The 19,063-nt window shown below is 47.2% G+C and overlaps 1 protein-coding gene across 1 annotated transcript in view; it reads left to right on the top strand.

The window, feature by feature from the left end:
- The first annotated feature begins 3,529 nt into the window (after positions 1–3,529).
- Positions 3,530–19,063, top strand: part of smc3 (structural maintenance of chromosomes 3) — a 111,800-nt gene continuing 96,266 nt past the window's right edge. The window contains exons 1-2 of the mRNA XM_059946990.1: positions 3,530–3,721; positions 18,906–18,981. Coding sequence (XP_059802973.1) covers positions 3,707–3,721; positions 18,906–18,981 — 91 coding nt within the window. The 5' untranslated portion in view covers positions 3,530–3,706. The remainder of the gene's footprint in view (positions 3,722–18,905; positions 18,982–19,063) is intronic.

Here is a 19,063-nt window from a genome sequence, read left to right as displayed (position 1 = left end):
AAAAACAGAACTGTTCTCAAGAATCAGAATCAGAATCAGAACCAGGTTTAATATCACCGGCATGTGTCATGAAATTTGTTCTTTGTGGCAGCAGTACAGTGCAATAGGTTATAATTGGAAAAAGCTGTGAATTATATAAAGCATATACAGTATATATTAAATACTGTAGTTAAATAAGTAATGCAAAAATAGAAATAAAAACAAGGCGAGATGGTTCATGTCCATTCAGAAATCTGATAGTAGAGGGGAAGAAGCTGTTCCTGCGTGGCCAAGTGTCTGCCTTCAGGCTCCTGTACACCTCCCTGATGGTAGCAATGACCTGGATGATATGAGTCCTTAATGATGGATGTTGCCTTTTTGAGGCATTGCTCCTTGAAGATGACCTGGATACTACAGAAGCTAGTACCTATGAGGGAGCTGACTAAATTTACATCTTTCTGCAGCTTATTTCAATCCTAAATTGTAGCCACCCCCATACCAGATGGTGATGCAGCCAGTTAGAATGCTCACCATGCTGCATCTGTAGATATTTGCAAGTGTTTCTGGTGACATATCAAATCTCCTCAAACTCCTAATGAAATATAGCCGCTGCCTTGCCTTCTTTGTAGCTGCATCAATATGTTGGGTCCAGGTTGGATCCTCAGAGATATTGACAACCTGGAACTTGACATTGCTCACTCTCTCCACTTCTGATCCCTCTAAGGGGACTGGTGTGTGTACCCTTTCTGAAGTCCACAATCAGTTCTTTGGTGTTGCTGACTTTGAGTGCAAGGTTGTTGTTGTGACATCACTCAACCAGCTGATCTAGCTCACTCCTCTATGCCTTCTTGCCACCATCTGAAATTCTGCCAACAATGGTTGTATCATCAGCAAATTTATAGATGCCTCGTCATGGATGTAGACGGTAGAGCAGTGGGCTAAGCACACACCCCTGTGATGCGCCAGTGTTGATTGTCAGCAAGGAGGAAATGTTATTTCCAATCTACACAGACTGTGGTCTGCCAGTGAGGAATTCAAGGATCCAGTTATAGAGGCTCCGATTCTGGAGCTTTTCGATCAAAAAATGAAATAATAGTGAAGGTTTCCAGCAAAGTTTCAAAACCATCAGAACAAATTATTCATTATCAAAACTTTCTACAGGAGCACCATCAAGTGCATCCTGTCTGGCAGCATCCTTGTGTGTTATGGGAGTTGCAAGGCATCGGACGACAACACCCTATGATGGATAGTAAAAACTGCTGAGAGGATCACAAGGACCACCCCCCCCCCCCCCCACACCATTTGTGACATTTATTGGAGCACTATAGATGAACAGCCTGGAACATCATTGAGGTTCCCTACCACCTATCCCACAATCACTGACACAGTACCGGCAGGAACGTGGTACAGGAGCATCTGGACAAGGACTGTCAGACTGGGTGATAGCTTCTCTTCCAGCCCGGCTGTGAGACTAGTGAATACCCTGCCACCGCTGAGATTTCATCTCTTAGACAGGGAGTTGTTTACTGGTTAATGTTTCCCTGTACTGGAAACGTTACAGGTTGTGGTGAACTACATATACCTGTCTGGACTTGCCCCCATTGCTGACTGCTCCTGTGGCTCCTCCCACGGACCCCAGTATAAAGACGATTGGAGACACAGCCCCTTCCTCAGTCTCCAGGATGTTGTGTGGTGGTCACTTGCTGCTTGTTCTTTCTTCCAGCCAATAAAAGCCTATATCTCGCCTCACGTCTCCGAGAGTTATTGATGGTGCATTACAGGGAATCATATTCAGAATCATATTTAAAAGACAAACACGAGGAAATCTGCAGATGCTGGAAATTCAAGCAACACACACAAAATGCTGGTGGAACGCAGCAGGCCAGGCAGCATCTATAGGGAGAAGCGCCGTCGACATTTCGGGCCGAGACCCTTCGTCAGAACTAACTGAAAGGAGAGATACTAAGAGATTTGAAAGTAGTGGGGGGAGGGGGAAATGCAAAATGATAGAAGACCGGAGGGGGTGGGATGAAGCTAAGAGCTGGAAAGGTGATTGGCGAATGTGATACAGAGCTGGAGAAGGGAAAGGAGCATGGGATGGGAGGCCTCGGGAGAAAGAAAGGGGGAGGGGAGCACCAGAGGAGAACAGATGGAGAACAGGCAGAGTGATGGGCAGAGAGAGAAAGGAGGAGGGAAAAAAACTAAATATATCAGGGATGGGGTAAGAAGGGGAGGAGGGGCATTAACAGAAAGTTAGAGAAGTCAATGTTCATGCCATCAGGTTGGAGGCTACCCAGCCGGTATATAAAGTGTTGTTCCTCCAACCTGAGTGTGGCTTCATCTTGACAGATGAGGCGACACTTCACCTGTGAGTCGAGTGGTGTGGTATACTGCGTCCGGTGCTCCTGGTGTGGCCTTTTATATATTGGTGAGACCCGACGCAGACTGGGAGACCGTTTCACTGAACGTTTATGCTCTGTCCGCCAGAGAAAGCAGGATCTCTCAGTGGCCACACATTTTAATTCCATGTCCCATTCCCATTCTGATATGTCTATCCATGCCTCCTCTATCGTCAAGATGAAGCCAATACTCAGGTTGGAGGAACAACACCTTTTATACCAGCTGGGTAGCCTCCAACCTGATGGCATGAACATTGACTTCTCCAACTTCCATTAATGCCCCTCCTCCCCTTCTTACCCCATCCTTGATATATTTAGTTATTTTTCCCTCCTCCTTTTTTTTCTTTCTCGCTCCACATCACTCTTTGCCTGTTCTCCATCTTCCTCTGGTGCTCCCCTCCCCCTTTCTTTCTCCCGAGGCCTCCCGTCCCATGATCCTTTCCCTTCTCCAGCTCTGTATCCCGTTTGCCAATCACCTTTCCAGCTCTTAGCTTCATCCCACCCCCTCCGGTCTTCTCCTATCATTTCGCATTTCCCACTCCCCCTCCTACTTTCAAATCTGCTACTATCTTTCCTTTCAGTTAGTCCTGACGACGGGTCTTAGCTTGAACCATCGACAGCACTTCTCCCTACAGATGCTGCCTGGCCTGCTGCTTTCCACCAGCATTTTGTGTGTGTTGTCAGAATCATATTTACTAGCTTATTTCTGGTAACATTTTGTTCTATGGGCTGTGTGTAATACAGGTTTTATGGTCTAGAGGAAGTTTGCTTCGTTTGGTTGTCTCTGTGATGACAATAAAGTTGAACTTGAAATAAAACCTGCCGACAGATAATTTTATGACGTTTGAAAGGACGAAGTGCGCCTTTAATATAATGCGCAGCCGCAGTCTCCGGACATCCTCTTTGGCGCCGAATCTTTGACCTCACTTAGACTATACCAAGTCAAAAAAGGGATGGCAGTGAAAACAATGGAAGAAAATAGGTTTTAGTTTCTTTAAATTTCAATGAGTACATGAAAATTAAAATTGAAAGTGTAATTAATATAGGGTGTGTTTGTGAATTTGTGGTTATTTATCTGTTCTTACCTTCTTACTGCCCTAGTAATTTTTGTGTGCCCCCTTCCCTACAGTCGCTGCTGGCAGAGGGCGGGCAGCTGCCGCCATTTCCTCGCTTGGCGCAGAGTTGGCGGCTTTGAATTTGTTTTGTTTTCTGTGGCCCTCAGTTTTGGCCGCATCATTGACGAGAATTGCTGAGGAACAGTCACCGTCGCTTTGCTTAAACCCGTGTCGGTGGGGGTGTTGCGGCCAGGTCGGGCTGCATCTGCAGAAATGTACATTAAACAGGTAAAAGCCAGAACGACCGGGGGTGGAAACGGGGTTTACAGCGACCTGGCCGAGGCTGCCGGGAGGTGGGTGTAGAGTTTCAGGCTGTTGTAGAAGGAAGGAGAAAGACGAGCCTGGTGATGTTGGTGGAGAGCCGTCAGTGTGTTTGTTGGTATGGAAGGCCTGAGAGTGCTGAGGAGACTTGGAGTAATAAAAGGAAGGATGTAAACCTGGAGTCTCTTGGGATGTAGGCAAGGGAGCGTTAGGAAATAAAAATAAACAAGGTCCTCGAAGTTTAAGCGAAGAATATGGAACAATGCAGTACTGACCCTACTTCAAGATCAATTTACAAGTACAAAACAAAGTAAATTTGTTACCAATGTACACTTGTCAACTTTCACATCCCTGAGATTCACTTTTTTGCAGCCATAATTAATACATCTATAAAATAATAACCTTAATAGGATTAATAGAAGACCGCCCAACAGGGACATTCAGCCAGAGTGCAGAAGACGACAAACTGCAAATACTAAAAGAAGAGCTAATAAATCGAGAATAACAAGATTGAGAACATGAGGTGAAGAATTCTTGAAGTGAGTCCATAGGTATGGGAACAGTTCAGTGACGGGGCAAGTGAAGTTATCGCCACTGGTTCAACTATTCTTGAACCTGATGGTGTTAGTCCTGAAATTCTGTACCTTTTTCCTGATGGCAGCAGTGAGAAAGGAGCATGTTCTGGGTGTTATCCTCATGATGGATGCTGTTTTCCTGCATCAACATTTCACGTAAATTTGCTCAATGGTGGAGAAGGCTTTACCTGTGATAGACTGGACCATATCTACAACTTTTTGTAGGCTCTTTTGTTCAAGGGCATTGGTGTTTCCATACTTGTTTTGCAAACAGGAAATACACTATTCTAGAAGTTTGAAAAGGTTTTGGATGTCATGCAGAATCTCCAAAGGAAGGAGAGGCACTGTGTGCTTTCTTTGTAATTGCACTTGCGTGTTGGGCCCTGGACAGGTTCTCTGGAGATCTCAAACCTGCTCCCCAAATGGTCAAAACTGGGCCTAAAAAGACTGATTGGATCCATCAAAATAGAGATTTGAGAGTAGGACTATTTCTTGTTAATTATTTCAGACTTAGGGCCTCATACACCCAGATACAGAAGAGATCACTAAAAACTACTAAAAGTAGGGAAGTTTTGTCGTCTTTGAACTCGTGCACAGCCCCGTACGATCCCTGTTACAGATCCCTCCCTTAAGGCAGACCAACTCAAGAGGGTACCCACCCCATTTTGCAGGTAGGCATAAGGCAATATGGTACTCTGGAACAGCTGCTTAGGAAGTAGACCAGGCAGAAACCTCTTTGGACTGGTCCCTTCCAGCCTCTCATCTCCATCCCCCAAACCTACCTCTATCAAAAAAAACCCCCCTAACCTTCACTTTCCCACAAATCTGAAAACTCATCTGCTGCATCCTCCCCGGCCAAGCCTCTGACCACCATCTCCCAACCTTACCCCAGTTCTAATTTTAACATCGTTACCCATACAATCCCTGATCCGCATCCCCCAAATCTTATTCTACCCCAAACATAAGTAACAACTCCACCACTCCTACAAGTCCTTAGCATATTTATAACCTTAAACCTTAAGATGGATGTAAGAAGGAGCAAGATCCCATTGACGAAAAGTAATGTTAAGTAATATTGACTGGGATAAAGAAGGCATGGGCCAGATCAGAGTGGCAGGACTGAATGACTCTGAATCTCCAGTGACGAGATCAAGAGAGATAGTTTTCCCAGTGGCCACACATTTTAATTCCATGTCCCATACCCATTCTGATAAGTCTGTCCATGCCTGCTCTATTGTCAAGATGAATCCACACTCAGGTTGGAGGAACAACACCTTATATACTGGCTGGGTAGCCTCCAACCTGATGGCATGAACATTGACTTCTCTAACTTCCATTAATGCCCCTCCTCCCCTTCTTACCCCATCCCTGACATATTTTGTTGTTTTTTTCTCTCTCTCTCTGCCCATCACTCTGTCTGTTCTCCATCTCCCTCTGGTGCTCCTCCCCTCCCCCTTTCTCCCGAGGCCTCCTGTCCCATGATCCTTTCCCTTCTCCAGCTTTGTATCTCTTTCGCCAATCACCTTTCCAACTCTTAGCTTCATCTCACCCCCTCTGGTCTTCTATCATTTCGCATTTCCCCCTCCCCCCACTACTTTCAAATCTGTTAGTATCTCTCCTTTCAGTTAGTCCTGACGAAGGGTCTCGGCTCGAAATGTCGACAGTGCTTCTCCTTATAGATGCTGCCTGGCCTGCTGTGTTCCACCAGCATTTTGTGTGTGTAGTTTTCCCACTTCCTACATAATTACATCCTCTCCTCCCTCCCTACATAATCCTCAGTTTTTCTTATCTAAGATTTTTAAAAATGTTCCTAAGGTATCTGCCTCAGCAGTGTGTTCCATGCACTTAAGTTTAAAAAAAAGTCACGTTTGATATTCCCTGTGCACTTTCTTCTGATCACCGTAAATTTATGCCCTCTTTTATTAGCCATTGCGGGCATGTGAAAAAGGTGTTGGTTGTCCATTCTGTCTATGCCTCTTATCATCTTGTACACTTTTATCAAGTTCCACGAAGTGCAAGGGAAAAGTGCTAACTCACTCAATGTTTCCTCATAAAACATTCTGTAATCAAGGCAGCATCCTCATAAGACATGTTCTCTAATTCATAAAAATTGCACTGGCAGTAGCCAAAAAGGCTATAGCAGTTACTTGGAAATCGGATTCATACTTAAGTATAGATTGTTGGAAGAATGAAATTTCCAGCTGTATTCCACTTGAAAAAATTACTTATAACTTAAGAGATAAATATGAAACATTTTTGAAAATTTGGCGCCCTTATTTACAAAAGACAGGATTAAATATATAGGTGCACTGAAGATAAAATAATTGGTTATTTGGGGAAAGAAATAAATATATATACTAAAGTTATTATGAACTCCGTGGAGCATGTGGGGATCTTCCAATATCCAGGCACTCTTTCTTTTTTTTTCTTTCTCTTTTTCTTTTTTTCTATAGGGATGTTGGGGGGAGGGGGAAGGGTATATATTTTTTCTTTAATCATTTGAAAACTCAATAAAAAAAAGACATGTTATCTAATCCAGGAAGTATCCTGGTAAACCTCTGCAACTTTCTAAAGCTTCCACATTTTTCAAATATGTGGTGATCAGAACTGAACGCAAGTGTAGTTTAACCAAAGTTTTATAGAGTTACAACATTACCTTGAATGAAGGCCAACACACACATGACTTCTCAACCACCCTTATATGCAGCAATTTTGTGGGATTTACAGATGTGGACCCCAAGATCTCTCTGTTCTTCCACATGGCTAAGAATTCTGCCATTAAGCTTCAGGTGTGACCTTTTAAACTGTGTCACTTCACATCTTTCTGGATTGAACTCTATCTGCCACTCCTCTGCCCACCTCTGCATCCTGTTAATATCTTGCTGTTGTAGCGGTGTGCTACAAACAGCGCTAAAATTACGACACGGAGTCGGTAACTGCAGTCGAAGGAAAAACTTTATTCGAAAACTTCAGCCTCACTTTTAAGCCTCTGTCAACCGGCCCCCCATGGCGAAGAGGCTCCAAAGCTCTGTGCTCGCAAACCCCCGTAGGCTATCTAATTGTGAGTCGGTTCGCATACGCTAGGAAATGAGCCGCCACATAACCCCCCCCCCAGAACCGGCGATACACCCCCCAATGTCCACAGCCTGGGCCAGAACCTGCTTGGGAGGTCGGCCTCTGCGCCGAGGCGCCGGAAACTCGGCCGGTTGCGCCAGGTCCACATGGGCCGGCTTGAGGCGGTCCACCGTGAAAACCTCCTCCTTCCCCCCAACGTCCAGCACGAACGTGGACCCGTTGTTCCGGAGCACCGTAAACGGCCCCTCGTATGGCCGCTGCAGCGGTGGCCGATGCCCGCCCCTTCGTACAAACACAAACTTACAGTTCCGTAGGTCTTTGGGTACGCAGGTCGGGTGCCGCCCATGCTGTGAAGTGGGTATGGGGGCCAGGTTACCGAGCTTCTCGCGAAGTCTGCCCAGGACTGCAGCGGGTTCTTCCTCTTGCCCCCTCGGGGCTGGTAGGAACTCCCCGGGGACGGCCAGGGGCGCGCCGTATACCAACTCGGCCGACGAGGCGTGCAGGTCGTCCTTGGGCGCTGTGCGGATGCCGAGAAGGACCCAGGGAAGCTCGTCCGCCCAGTTGGCTCCTCGCAGGCGGGCCATGAGGGCCGACTTCAGGTGACGGTGGAAACGCTCCACTAGCCCGTTCGACTGTGGGTGGTAGGCAGTGGTGTGGTGCAGCTGAGTCCCCAAAAGGCTGGCCATAGCTGACCACAGGCTGGAGGTGAACTGGGCGCCTCTGTCGGAGGTAATGTGGGCTGGTACACCAAAGCGGGATATCCAGGTGGCGATCAGGGCTCGGGCGCAAGATTCGGAGGTGGTGTCGGTGAGCGGGACCGCCTCTGGCCATCTTGTGAACCGGTCCACGATAGTCAGGAGGTAACGCGCTCCGCGCGACACTGGCAGGGGGCCCACGATATCCACATGAATGTGGTCGAAACGCCGGTGGGCGGGATGGAACTGCTGCGGTGGGGCTTTGGTGTGCCGCTGAACCTTGGCCGTCTGGCAGTGCATGCACGTCCTGGCCCATTCACTGACCTGTTTGCGGAGTCCGTGCCAAACGAACCTGCTGGAAACCATCCGGACAGTTGTCCGGATGGAGGGATGCGCCAAGTTATGAATGGAGTCGAAAACACGTCGCCGCCAGGCTGCGGGGACGACCGGACGGGGCTGGTTGGTGGCGACGTCACAGAGTAGGGTCCTCTCACCTGGGCCCACGGGGAAGTCCTGGAGCTGCAAACCAGAGACTGCAGTCCTGTAACTCGGAATCTCCTCATCTACCTGCTGTGCCTCTGCCAGTGCCTCAAAGTCTACCCCTTGGGAAAGGGCATGAACGGTAGGGCGAGAGAGCGCATCCGCCACGACATTGTCCTTACCCGAGACGTGCCGGACATCCGTTGTGTATTCAGAGATGTAGGACAGGTGGCGTTGCTGGCGGGATGACCAGGGGTCGGATGCTTTCGTAAACGCAAAGGTAAGCGGTTTGTGGTCCGTGAACGCGGTGAAGGGCCGACCTTCTAGGAAGTACCTGAAATGCCGGATTGCCAGGTAGAGCGCCAACAGTTCCCGGTCAAAAGCACTGTACTTGAGCTCGGGTGGCCGCAGGTGTTTGCTGAAAAACGCCAGGGGTTGCCAGCGACCTGCGATGAGCTGCTCCAGCACCCCACCGACTGCCGTGTTTGATGCGTCCACTGTGAGGGCGGTAGGGGTGTCCATTCTGGGATGTACTAGCATTGCGGCGTCAGCCAAAGCTTCCTTCGTTTGAACGAAAGCGGCGGCGGACTCCTCGTCCCAGGTAATGTCCTTGCTCGGACCCGACATCAGGGCGAACAGGGGGCGCATGATCCGGGCAGCTGAAGGGAGGAAGCGGCGGTAGAAATTGACCATACCTACGAATTCCTGAAGGCCTTTGACCGTGGTGGGTCGGGGGAAGTGGCGGACCGCATCTACCTTAGCGGGCAGAGGGGTTGCCCCGTCTTTAGTAATCCTGTGGCCCAGGAAGTCAATGGTATCAAGTCCGAACTGGCATTTGGCAGGGTTAATTGTAAGACCGTACTCACTCAGTCGGGCGCAGAGTTGACGGAGGTGGGACAGATGCTCCTGACGACTGCCGCTGGCTATGAGGATGTCATCCAAATAGATGAACGCGAAGTCCAGGTCCCGTCCCACCGCGTCCATTAACCGCTGGAACGTCTGTGCGGCATTCTTCAGGCCGAACGGCATGCGGAGGAACTCGAAGAGGCCAAACGGGGTGATGAGAGCCGTCTTGGGGACGTCGTCAGGATGCATCGGGATTTGATGGTACCCTCGGACAAGGTCGACCTTGGAGAAGATCGGGGCGCCGTGCAGGTTTGCCGCAAAGTCCTGAATGTGCGGCACAGGGTAGCGGTCCGGTGTGGTAGCCTCGTTCAGCCTGCGGTAGTCGCCGCACGGTCTCCAGCCCCCCGTCGCTTTGGGCACCATGTGCAGGGGGGAAGCCCAGGGGCTGTCGGACCGCCGGATGATCCCCAATTCCTCCATTCTCTGGAACTCCTCCTTCGCCAGTCGGAGCTTGTCCGGGGGAAGCCGCCGAGCACGGGCATGGAGGGGTGGTCCCTGTGTCGGGATGTGGTGCTGTACGCCGTGCCTGGGCATGGCTGCTGTGAACTGCGGTGCCAGAACCGATGGGAACTCCGCCAGGACCCTGGTGAAGTCGTTGTCGGACAGCGTGATGGAGCCGAGGTGAGGGGCTGGCAACTGGGCCGCGCCCAGGGAGAACGTCTGAAAGGTCTCGGCGTGTACCAGTCTCTTCCTGGGCAGGTCAACCAGCAGGCTGTGAGCTCGCAAAAAATCCGCACCCAGAAGCGGTTGGGCTACGGCGGCCAGTGTGAAGTCCCACGTGAACTGGCTGGGGCCGAACTGTAGCTGCACCTGACGGGTGCCATAGGTCCTTACTGTGCTGCCATTCACGGCCCTCAGGGGGGGACCCGGTGCCCTGCTGCGAGTGTCGTAACTTGTCGGAGGTAAAACGCTGACCTCAGCCCCAGTATCGACCAAAAAGCGGCGTCCCGACCTGCTATCCCACACATACAGGAGGCTATCCCGATGGCCAGCCGCCGTAGCCATCAGCGGCGGCTGGCCCTGGCGTTTCCCGGGAACTTGCAGGGCGGGCGGCAATGGCGGGCTTCTGCGCCCCACCGCTGGTGGTAGAAGCACCAGTGGTCATTGGGCCGGGGGTTAGTGGGCTCTGCGGCCGGGTCTGGACTGGTTTGCTGCCGGGAGCGTGGCTGGGTGATCTGTGCGATGGACGCCCCGCTCACCTTTTTGGCGTTCCACAGCAAGTCCGCCCGGGCTGCCACCTTCCGGGGGTCACTGAAATCCGCGTCGGACAGCAGCAGGCGTATGTCCTCGGGCAGCTGCTCCAGGAATGCCTGCTCAAACATGAGGCCTGTGTGTCCCTCGGCCAGAGACAACATCTCGTTCATTAAAGCCGATGGAGGTCTGTCGCCCAAGCCATCCAGGTGCAGTAAACGGGCAGCCCGCTCGCGCCGTGAGAGTCCGAAAATCCTGAGGAGCAGGGCTTTGAATTCCGTGTACTTGCCGTCTGCCGGGGGCGACTGTACGAACTCCGCGACCTGGGCAGCTGTGTCCTGGTCGAGGGAGCCCACCACGTAGTAGTAGCGGGTGTCTTCTGAGGTGATCCGGCGAACGTGGAATTGGGCTTCGGCTTGCTGGAACCATAGGTCCGGGCGCTGTGTCCAGAAACCCGGCAGTTTCAACGAAACCGCATGAACAGAGGCGGCGTCGGTCATTTCTGGTCCAAAAATCGTTTGGACCGTCGGGGTCACCAATTGTAGCGGTGTGCTACAAACAGCGCTAAAATTACGACACGGAGTCGGTAACTGCAGTCGAAGGAAAAACTTTATTCGAAAACTTCAGCCTCACTTTTAAGCCTCTGTCAACCGGCCCCCCATGGCGAAGAGGCTCCAAAGCTCTGTGCTCGCAAACCCCCGTAGGCTATCTAATTGTGAGTCGGTTCGCATACGCTAGGAAATGAGCCGCCACACTGTGACCTTTGGCAATCTTCTAACCAACCACAACACCACCACTACCAAATTTAATAACCAGTCCTACCACTTTCTCATCTAAGTCATTTATAAAAATCACAAAGTGCAGGGTTCCAGAACAGATCTCTGGAACACCACTGGTCACTGACCTCCGGGCAGAATACATTCCATCCACTACCACCCTCTGCCTTCTGTGGATTTTCCAAATCCACTCAGCCGAGTTTCCCTGTGTTCCATGCCTCGTGGTCCTGTCAACTTATATAAACTTCTCTACTTCTATAAATTTGTTTTGTCACTTCCTTGAATTAAATCATGCTCATGAGGCACATCCTGCTCACTATCCTTAATCACACTATACTTCTCCAAATGTTTCTTAATGCTGCCTGTAAGAATCCTCTCCAATAATGTTGCTCACCACTAATATAAGACTCTTTTATAATTCCTAGGTTTATCCCAATGACCTTTCTTGAACAAAGGAATAACAATTTTCACCCTTTATCTTCTGGTACTACTCCTGTGACCATTGATGATGCAAAGAGTATAGTCAAAGCTGCAGTAATCTCTTCCTTTGCTTCCTGTATTAACCTGAATGTATCCTGTCCTGTCCTAAGAATTTGTATATCCTAATGTTTTTCAAAAATTTTAGCATGTCCTCTTTTGTTAACCTTGTTATGTTCCAGATGATGACTTTTGACCTCACATTATAACGTTCACTGGTGACTACTGAAGCAAGGACCTCCTCTACTTCCTTTGAATCCAGGCATACGTTTCTTCTTTTATCCCTTATCAGTCCTACCCTCACCTTAGTCATCCTCCTTTTCTTACTCAAGGCTTTCTAATGTCTCCTAGCTCTCCCAAGTTCTTTCTTAGCCTCCTTCAGCAAAGTTCAAAGTAAATTTAATATCAAAGGACATACTTGCCACCATCCCTTGATGAATCCCTTAGATTCATTTTCTTGCTGACATTCACAGTTAAAACTCAATAAAATCAATGAAAAACTACACATGTAGGTTGACAGACAACCAGTGTTCAAAAGACAACATTGTGCAAATACAAAAAAAAATTTAAGTAATTGTTGAGAACGTGAGTTGTGGAGTCCTTGTGAGTCCATAGGTTGTGGAATCAGTTCAATGTTTGGGTGAGTGAAGTTATCCACTCTGATTCTGAAGCTTGGCTATCTTGGACCTCTCAAGAGTCCTGTGAGGTCCTTGCTTTCTAAACCTTAACTATGGTCCTTCTTTCTCTTGGCTAGATGTTTCACTTCTCTTGTCAACTGTGGTTCCTTCACCCTTCCATCATTTCCCTGCCCAGAAGTGAGACTAACCTACACAGAACCCCAACCCGAAATAATCTCCACATTGTACATTTGTTCCCATAGAATGCACCCAAGTTCCTGCCTAATAGCATCATAATTTTCCTTTTCCATTTAAATGTTTTCCCATATTATCTCTGTCCAAGGCTGTGCTGAAGGTCTGGGAGTTGTGGTTTTTGTCTCTGAAATGCTCACCCACCAGGGTTCATTACCTAGTGCCACATCCATTATGGCCTCTCCTTTAGTCAGCTTTTCCACATATTTTCTCAGCAATCCTTCTTGGACACACTTAATAAATTCAAGATTTAAGTGGATTTATGAAGAATTCACACATTAAAGAATGTATGAATAATGCAACCTTGAGATTTGTCTGCTCACAGGCAGCCTTTAAGAAAAATGAAGACCAACACCCAATGTGCAGAAAAAGAAAAAAAATCACAAATCTTGCTAACAAGCATTTGAAACCAAATTGACTCCTTAGATTTGAGTTCCCGGATTGGGCTCAAAGTCTTGATCTCATTTCATCTTTTTAGTGGAGCAAATGGCCGCGAAGCTCGCAGGCATGAAGAACAGCAGCCGGGGCAGTCTTGTAGTCTCAGTGTTGCAGAAGAAGAGTGAGCATCTCAGGAGAGTTAGCAAAATCGGCTCCACTCTCACCTTGGGTCCCAACACCCTGCCTTTCCAGTCTCTCTGGGCCAGTGTTTAAATTGTCCAAACAGCGATCATGCCTCATGTTAGGACCTGGGCTCTGCGGCATGCTCTGGGCCTAGACAGTGCCACCCAGCAAGCTGTTCTCGACCTCTCCAAATTGGTTCAGCGCTTAGAGTGATCTAACCTAGCAGTCGGGCATCAAAACTCCTCTGCCTTGACTCCTCTCTGAATTGCTCACTCCAACTTTATCTGCATTGATTTTGCAACGCACCAACATGGCTCATCCCATGAATTCTGCCCCAACCTATAACCAGAGAAAAGAAAAAGCTGGTGGGCAGAAATGGTTCATAAAATGTCAAGAAGATCGTATTGTGTAGAATTGGGGAATTTGCTAATGTGTACAGAAGATAGCAAACTGTCAGATGGACAATGGAGTGTTGTTCTTTGAGCTTGAGTTGCTCCTCAATATTACGGTGCAGGAGGCCACAGACAAAAGATTACAGTTGAGTATTGATTTTAAGTGGCAGTTGCATGGGAGATGCAGACTAGGCACAGGTGACCTACAAGGCAATCACCCACTTCATGGTTTCTTCATTAAAGAGGAGTATTTATGTGGGTTATGCTCTCATGGGCTGTATTTTGTTTATGATTGGTTGGAAAAAGCCTTTTTATTTTCTATGGGTGTTGGGGAGAGGCGTGCAGAGGATATACGTGATTTTGCAAAGTGTATGAGCATCATGGGTCAGTTCAAATCTTTGAGAGCAGAATCGGGGCAATTGTACATATAAGGTAGAGGTGTATTTCTAACCTGCTATGAAATTTTGGAAATGGTAAAATAATGTAAGTACACACAACTTCATAGTAAGCGATCTTAGCAACAGCTTGCTTGGTTTTCTGATCATTCTTGTCTAATTGCTGATGCATTTTTTTTTTAAATAGCCAAGTCCAAGTCATATACAGGAATACATAGAGGTACCAACTAGAGAAGGGGCAGTGCTGGGTCTCCTGATAAGGAATGAGATAGGTCAGGTGATGGAAATATGCGTTGGGGAGCACTTTGCGTCCAGGATCACAATGCCATTTGTTTCAATATAATTATGGAGAAGGATAGGACTGGCCCCAGGGTTGAGTTTTTTGATTGGAGAAAGGCTAACTTTGAGGAGATGCGAAAGGATTTAGAAGGAGTGGATTGGGACAATTTGTTTTATGGGAAGGATGTAATAGAGAAATGGAAGTCATTTAAAGGTGAAATTTTGAGGGTACCGAATCTTTATGTTCCTGTTAGGTTGAAAGGAAAGGTTAAAAGTTTGAGAGAGCCATATTTTTCAAGGGATATTGGAAACTTGGTTCGGAAAAAGAGGGAGATCTACAATAAATATAGGCAGCATGGAGTAAAAGAGGAGCTCGAGGAATATAAAGAATGTAAAAAGAATCTTTTAGGTTGCTTTGGCAAGTAAGGTGAAAATAAATCCAAAGCGTTTCTACAGTTACATTAATAGCAAAAGGATGGTGAGGAATAAAATTTGTCCCTTAGAGAATCAGGATGGACAGCTGTGTGCGGAGCCAAAAGAGATGGGGGTGATTTTGAACAATTTCTTTTCTTCGGTATTCACTAAGGAGAAGGATATTGAATTGTGTAAGGTAAGGGAAACAAGTAGGGAAGTTATGGAAACTATGATGATTAAAGAAGTACTGGCGTTTTAAGGAATATAAAAGTGGATAAATTTCCGGGTCCTGACAGGATATTCCCTAGGATCTTGAGGGAAGTTAGTGTAGAAATAACAGGGGCTCTGACAGAAATATTTCAAATGTCATTAGAGACGGGGATGGTGCCAGAGGATTGGCGTATTGCTCATGTGGTTCCATTGTTTAAAAAGGGATCTAAGAGTAAACCTAGCAATTATTGGCCTGTAAGTTTGACGTAAATTAATGGAAAGTATTCTTGGAGATGGTATATATAATTATATGGATAGATAGGGTCTGAGTAGGAACAGTCAACGTGGATTTGTGCGTGGAAGGTCATGTTTGACAAATCTTATTGAATTTTTTGAAGAGGTTATGAGGAAAGTTGACGAGGGTAAAGCAGTGGATGTTGTCTAAATGGACTTCAGTAGGGCCTTTGACAAGGTTCCACACAGAAGGTTAGTTAGGAAGGTTCAGTCATTAGGTATTAATAATGGAAGTATTAAAATGGATTCAACAGTGGCTGGATGGGAGATGCCAGAGAGTAGTGGTGGATAACTGTTTGTCAGGTTGGAGGCCGGTGACTAGTGGTGTGCCTCAGGAATCTGTACTGGGTCCAATGTTGTTTGACATTAATGATCTGGATGATGGGGTGGTAAATTGGATTAGTAAGTATATAGATAATACTAAGATAGGTGGCGTTGTGGATAATGAAGTAGGTTTTCAAAGCTTGCAGAGAGATTTATGCCAGTTAGAAGAGTGGGCTGAACGATGGCAGATGGAGTTTAATACTTTTAAGTGTGAGGTGCTACATTTTGGTAGGACTAATCAGAATAGGACATACATGGTAAATGGTAGGGCATTGAAGAATGCAGTAGAACAGAGTGATCTAGGAATAATGGTGCATAGTTCCCTGAAGGTGGAATCTCATGTGGATAGGGTGGTGAAGAAAACTTTTGGTATGCTTATAAATCAGAGCATTGAGTGTGTCTTATACCATCACCAACCTTATCAGCTCTGGGGATCGCCCATCCACTGCCACCAAACTCATAGTTCCCACACCCTGCACTTCCGGTTTCTACCTCCCTACCCAAGATCCACAAACTTGCCTGTCCAGGTAGACCTAATGTCTCAGCTTGCTCCTGCCCCACTGAACTAATTTGCATACCTTGACACTGTCTTATCCCCCCTTGTTCAATTTCTTCCCACCTATGTTCGTGACACTTCTCATGCTTTGAATTTTTTCAGTGATTTTAAGTTCCCTGGCCCCCACCGTCTTATTTTCACCATGGACGTCCAGTCCCTATATACCTCCATCCCCCACCGAGATGGTCTCGAAGCTCTTCGCTTTTTTTTGGATTCCAGACCTAACCAATTCCCCTCTACCACCGCTCTCCTTCGTCTAGCGGAATTAGTTCTTACTCTCAATAATTTCTTCTTTGGCTCCTCCCACTTCCTCCAAACCAAGGGTGTAGCCATGGACACCCATATGGGTCCCAGTTATGCCTGCCTTTTTGTTAGCTTTGTGGAACAGTCCATGTTCCAAGTCTATACCGTTATCCATCCGCCTCTTTTCCATCGCTACATCGATGACTGCATTGGCGCTGCCTCTTGCACGCATGCTGAGCTCGTCGACATCATTAACTTTGCCTCCAACTTTCACCCTGCCCTCAAATTTACTTGGCCCATTTCTGACACCTCCCTCCCCTTTCTTGATCTTTCTGTCTCCATCTCTGGAGACGGCCTATCTACTGATACCTACTATAAGCCTACAGACTCTCACAACTACCTGGACTATTCCTCTTCCCACCCTGTCTCTTGCAAAAAGGCTATCCCCTTCTCACAATTCCTCTGTCTCCACTGCATCTGTTCTCAAGATGAGGCTTTTCATTCCAGAATGAAGGAGATGTCTTCCTTTTTTAAACAAAGGGGCTTCCCTTCGTCCACCATTAACATTGCTCTTAAATGCATCTCTCCCATTTCCTGCACATCTGCCCTCACCCCATCCACCTGCCACCCCACTCGGGATAGGGTTCCCCTTGTCCTCACCTACCACCCCATCAGCCTCCAGGTCCAGCATATAACTCCGTAACTTCCGCCACCTCCAACGGGATCCCACTACCAAACACATTTTTCCCTCCCCCCACCCCCTTTCTGCTTTTCGCAGGGACTCCCTTGTCCACTTGTCCCCTCCATCCCTTCCCACCGATCTCCCTCCTGGCACTTATCCTTTTAAACGGAACAAGTCCTCCACCTGTTCTTACACTTCCTCCTTCACCACCATTCAGGGCCCCAGACAGTCCTTCCAGGTGAGGTGACACTTCACCTGTGAGTCGGCTGGTGTGGTATACTGTGTCCGATGCTCCCGGTGTGGCCTTTTATATATTGGTGAGACCCGACGCAGACTGGGAGACCGTTTCGCTGAGCATCTACGCTCGGTCCTCCAGAAAAAGCAGGATCTCCCAGTGGCCACACATTTTAATTCCACGTCCCATTCCCATTCTGATATGTCTATCCATGGCCTCCTTTACTGTCAAAATGAATCCAAACTCAGGTTGGAGGAACAACACCTTATATACCGGCTGGGTAGCCTCCAACCTGATGGCATGAACATTGACTTCTCTAACTTCCGTTAATGCCTCTCCTCCCCTTCTTACCCCATCCCTGACATATTTAGTGTTTGCCTGATCTCCATCTCCCTCTGGTGCTCCCCCCGTCCCCCTTTCTTTCTCCTAAGGCCTCCTATCCCATGATCCTTTCCCTTCAGCTCAGTATCACTTTCACCAATCACCTTTCCAGCTCATAGCTTCATCCCACCCCCTCCGGTCTTCTCCTATCATTTCACATTTCCCTCTCCCCCCACTACTTTCAAATCTCTTTCCTTTCGGTTAGTCCTGACGAAGGGTCTCGGCCCGAAACGTCGACAGTGTTTCTCCCTATAGATGCTGCCTGGCCTGCTGTGTTCTACCAGCATTTTGTGTGTGTTGTTTGAATTTCCAGCATCTGCAGATTTCCTCGTGATTGAGTATAGGAGATGGGATGTAATGTTAAAATTGTACGATGCATTGGTGAGGCCAAATTTGGAGTATTGTGTATAGTTCTGGTCACCGAATTATAGGAAAGATGTCAACAAAATAGAGAGAGTACAGAGAAGATTTACTAGAATGTTACCTGGGTTTCAGCACCTAAGTTACAAAGAAAGGTTGAACAAGTTAGGTCCTTATTCTTTGGAGCGTAGAAGGTTGAGGGGGGACTTGATAGAGGTATTTAAAATTATGAGGGGGATAGATTGATTTGACGTGGATAGGCTTTTTCCATTGAGAGTAGGGGAGATTCAAACGAGAGGACATGAGTTGACAGGGGGCAAAAGTTTACGGGTAACACAAGGGGGAACTTCTTTGTGGAAGCTGTGTGGAACGAGCTTCCAGTAGAAGTGGTAGAGGCAGGTTCGATTTTGTCATTTAAAAAATAATTGGATAGGTATATGGACAGGAAAGGAATGGGGGGTTATGGGCTGAGTGCGGGCCAGTGGGACTAGGTGAGAGTAAGCGCTTGGCATGGACTAGAAGGGCCGAAATGACCTGTTTCCATGCTGTAATTGTTATATGGTTATATACAAAAGTTCATGAGCACTTATTTTGATTTAAGTAATTTTTTTAAATAAGTTCTCTTGTAGAACAAGAATTATGATGGATTTTGTTTTGTTTTGAAGTTGTTCTTGCCCTGTACATTGAATCTTATTATATATGAAATTTAAATCTGAAATCTAAATATGAAATTTAATTTTACAATACTGCAAAATAGTTCTAATTACACATTTTCTTTCAGGTAATTATCCAGGGTTTTCGCAGCTACAGGGATCAAACAATTGTTGATCCCTTTAGCTCCAAGCACAACGTTATAGGTGAGTTTCTGAGCTTAGTAATCAAAAAAGTAGATGTCCAGTTATTTTGTTTTAAGTTCCCTGATAACTTCAAACAATTGTA

The sequence above is a fragment of the Hypanus sabinus genome, chromosome 22 (assembly GCF_030144855.1).
Source record: "Hypanus sabinus isolate sHypSab1 chromosome 22, sHypSab1.hap1, whole genome shotgun sequence".
Lineage (NCBI taxonomy): Eukaryota > Metazoa > Chordata > Chondrichthyes > Myliobatiformes > Dasyatidae > Hypanus > Hypanus sabinus.
Note: the sequence above shows the minus strand (reverse complement) of the source record. Positions and strands in the feature narration are given on the sequence as shown.